Source organism: Morus notabilis, unplaced genomic scaffold (assembly GCF_000414095.1).
Source record: "Morus notabilis unplaced genomic scaffold, ASM41409v2 Scaffold557, whole genome shotgun sequence".
Classification (NCBI taxonomy): Eukaryota; Viridiplantae; Streptophyta; class Magnoliopsida; order Rosales; family Moraceae; genus Morus; species Morus notabilis.
The window spans coordinates 38,943-42,237 of NW_010363043.1; the positions used below are offsets into that span (position 1 = coordinate 38,943).

At 40.3% G+C, this 3,295-nt stretch overlaps 1 protein-coding gene across 1 annotated transcript; it reads left to right on the forward strand.

Moving 5' to 3' along the window:
- The first annotated feature begins 848 nt into the window (after nt 1-848).
- Nucleotides 849-2,787, forward strand: LOC21390203 (probable isoaspartyl peptidase/L-asparaginase 2). The gene is made up of 4 exons (XM_010103363.2): nt 849-1,079; nt 1,321-1,554; nt 1,918-2,004; nt 2,105-2,787. Exons 1-4 carry the CDS (start codon nt 918-920, stop codon nt 2,600-2,602), a joined length of 981 nt encoding a protein of 326 aa, XP_010101665.1. The 5' UTR covers nt 849-917; the 3' UTR covers nt 2,603-2,787.
- The last annotated feature ends 508 nt before the right edge of the window (nt 2,788-3,295 follow it).

The window sequence follows — 3,295 nt, forward strand, 5'->3', positions numbered from 1 at the left end:
CTTTCTTTTTTATTTTTTATTTTTTATTTTAAAAAAATTGTACGGTCCTATATAATATAGAAGTGAATGCATATGATTTTCCTCAAAATAATTCCAACTTTAAAATCATTATCAGTGTAGAATATTCATTAAAGGACATATTAAATACAAGACACATAGATATAGAATAAACGCGTATGGGTTTTGTTTCGTCCAATGTTCAGAAAAGAAAACATAGTGCACAATATAAAAGGGATATATATAGTATCATTACAAAAAAAAAAAAAAAAACATGTTTGTTCTTTGTGACGAAAAAAAGTTAAATTTGCATTTGTTTTATGAATCTTCTAATATATCTCGGCAATATTAAAAGTAAAAGAGTTCTTTCTTTGCTTGAAAATCTATTTTTGAAGGATGCTTGAAAATCTATTAAAGATTGTTGAGTAAAAGAAAAGTTCATAGCTTTTAGCAAACTTTACATTATTTTAACAAAAGAGGGGGTCTACGGAGAAGAAGAAACAACAGAAAAGGACAGTTTGAAACGGCTCTGACTGGATGACAGAAATGAATTCATGAAATTAAAACGGGGAAAAAAATGGAAAGCCCGTAAAAAATGGGGGTTAATTTACCCACACACAGAAAAATGATTCAGTTGGAGATTCTTGGGCCCTGTGGTGTAAAAAAGCCCAAAGAGTTCATTTCCAAAGGAGTTTTGAGTAAATTTGAACAGTGGCACGTAGCGGGTGGGGAAACACGTGCGAGGAGAAGGAATCTTTGATTAAAATTAAATTAAAATTTAGAATCCAAGTTTGGGGTGTTTGGAGTCCGCGAGCGCCTATAAAATGGCCCTACTTCATGGCTGTGGAGAGCATAACACACGAAAAACACACGAAGGAGAGAGATCAGGAGAGGAGGCTTAGGCTGAGAGATATAGAAATATGGGCGGTTGGGCTATAGCGGTGCACGGCGGCGCTGGTGTTGACCCAAATCTCCCACTCGAACGCCAAGAGGAGGCCAAACAGCTCCTCACTCGTTGCCTCAATCTCGGCATCTCCGCCCTTCGCTCTAATCTCCCTGCCATCGATGTCGTTGAACTCGTCGTACGTCTCTATTGACTACCAGTTTAACGTCGTATCTATGTGTGATAATGGATGATTACGGAAAAATAATGTCGTAAAAGTTTTCAGAGAATCTGCATTTAATGACTTGCATGTTTTTGTGTTGGCAAATCTGGCTTCTCTTTTTGGAATTTTTTAATAATATAAAATTTTGGTTAAATTTCTTTACTATTGTGGTAAGATTCTAATGGCGGTGGTGTTTTTGTTTGTTTGTTCTAAAAAGGTGAGAGAATTGGAAACGGATCCCATCTTTAACTCCGGCCGTGGATCAGCCCTGACGGAGCAAGGGACGGTGGAGATGGAGGCGAGCATCATGGACGGCCAGAAAAGACGATGCGGTGCCGTTTCGGGCGTGACCACAGTGAAGAACCCGATCTCACTGGCCCGTCTCGTTATGGACAAGTCCCCCCATTCCTACCTTGCCTTTTCCGGCGCTGAAGAGTTTGCTCGCCAACAGGTAACAATTTGACCCCCGATTTCTTCGCCGCTAACAAATATCAGTTTTAGTTTCATTCATTTCACCGTAATGAACGAACCCGTGGTTCCGTTGAAAGTCACGCGTTGAAAACAGGGTGTTTAACTGCCACGTATGCTTCAAATATTGTTTCCGAATCTCCAGACTCCCACGTATCTCTCTCAGACAGTATTTTTAGGAGTACTAGGCTGCGCTTTGGCTTTTCGTAATGTTGTATTTTGTAACGCTTTTTATTGTTTTTTCAGAACCGTGTAAACCTGTTTTATTTCCATAATCACCCTGTTTTATGGTGAAAAAGGAAATTTTGTTGACGGTATGTGGTTGTTAATATATTTTTTTTTTCAGGGTGTTGAAGTTGTGGACAACAAGTACTTTATCACAAAAGAAAATGTGGGAATGCTCAAGTTGGCAAAAGAAGCCAAAACCATCCTGGTACGTCCGATTCTCTCTGATCATATGCTGTCACAAGTCCAACAATTGTGGGCCTTGGCTAACGTGGGCTTTTCATTTCTACTGTTTTTTCGGGGACCAGTTCGACTACAGGATCCCAGCCGTCGGATTGGACACGTGTAGCGCCGGCGTGGACAGCCCGCTGGTAATGAACGGCCTTCCGATAAGCGTGTACGCGCCGGAGACCGTGGGCTGCGTGGTGGTGGACGGCCAGGGTCATTGCGCCGCCGCCACGTCGACGGGCGGCCTTATGAACAAGATGATGGGGCGCATAGGCGACTCGCCCCTGATTGGCGCTGGGACGTACGCGGGTGACCTGTGTGGGGTTTCGTGCACGGGAGAAGGGGAGGCTATCATACGCGGGACGCTGGCGCGTGAGGTGGCGGCGGTGATGGAGTACAAGGGCCTGGGCCTTCAAGAGGCCGTAGACTTTGTGATAAAGGAGAGGCTTGACGAGGGCTACGCTGGGCTCATAGCTGTGTCGAGAAATGGTGAGGTGGCTTATGGGTTCAATACAACTGGGATGTTTAGGGGATGTGCGACTGAGGATGGTTTTATGGAAGTCGGCATTTGGGAGTAGTGGGGTGTTTCACGACTTCTCTCCATTTCTCTCTCATTGTGTTTGTTGGTTGGTTGGTTGAAGGCTTAGGAAAATATATTTTTTTTCCTTAGATGTAACTTGTGGTGGGAAGTACTACGTACATGCTTCGTGCCGTTGTGTACTACGATGACTGGTCTCAGAAATAAAGTGCTCTGCAAGTTGCTACCTTCTCGTCTTAGAAGAAGAATTGAAAAAAAAAAAAAAATTTGTTAACTTCTGTTTTTCTTTTTCTGTCTTTTTTTTAAGAGTTTCACCCTTTTAGTAGGGCTTGATATCTGATCGATAGATCTGATGATTAAAATTATATTAAATTAAAAGAGTATGTAAAATATAACTTTTTAATATAGATTTAACTTAACGGTTGTAAATAAAGAAATAAAGAATTATTGATAATTTATTTCTATTATTCTTAAGAGAGATTTTTTTTTTCTTTTTTGTTTTTATTTTTTAAAAGTCCTTACTCCTTAATCATGGATGCCAAATATTATACTTAAATCAAAAGAGGTAATAATTTTAGCGATATCAATTATGGGTTGAGCATTTTCCCAACTAGGTGCACTTACTCAACTATAGATTAACGTGATTACTTCGTTTTTTTCGCTGATTCGAGTTTAGAATTTGAGTTTTGTTACAGTAAAAAGTTCTCAGAAATAGTCACATCTAACTTTTTTA

Bases quoted from the DNA above. Each gene is read 5' to 3' on its own strand.
- LOC21390203 (XM_010103363.2), top strand. From the start codon at position 918: ATGGGCGGTTGGGCTATAGCGGTGCACGGCGGCGCTGGTGTTGACCCA. The intron at 1,080-1,320 runs GTACGTCTCTAT...TGTTCTAAAAAG, and splicing joins TCGATGTCGTTGAACTCGTC to GTGAGAGAATTGGAAACGGA. The intron at 1,555-1,917 runs GTAACAATTTGA...TTTTTTTTTCAG, and splicing joins AAGAGTTTGCTCGCCAACAG to GGTGTTGAAGTTGTGGACAA.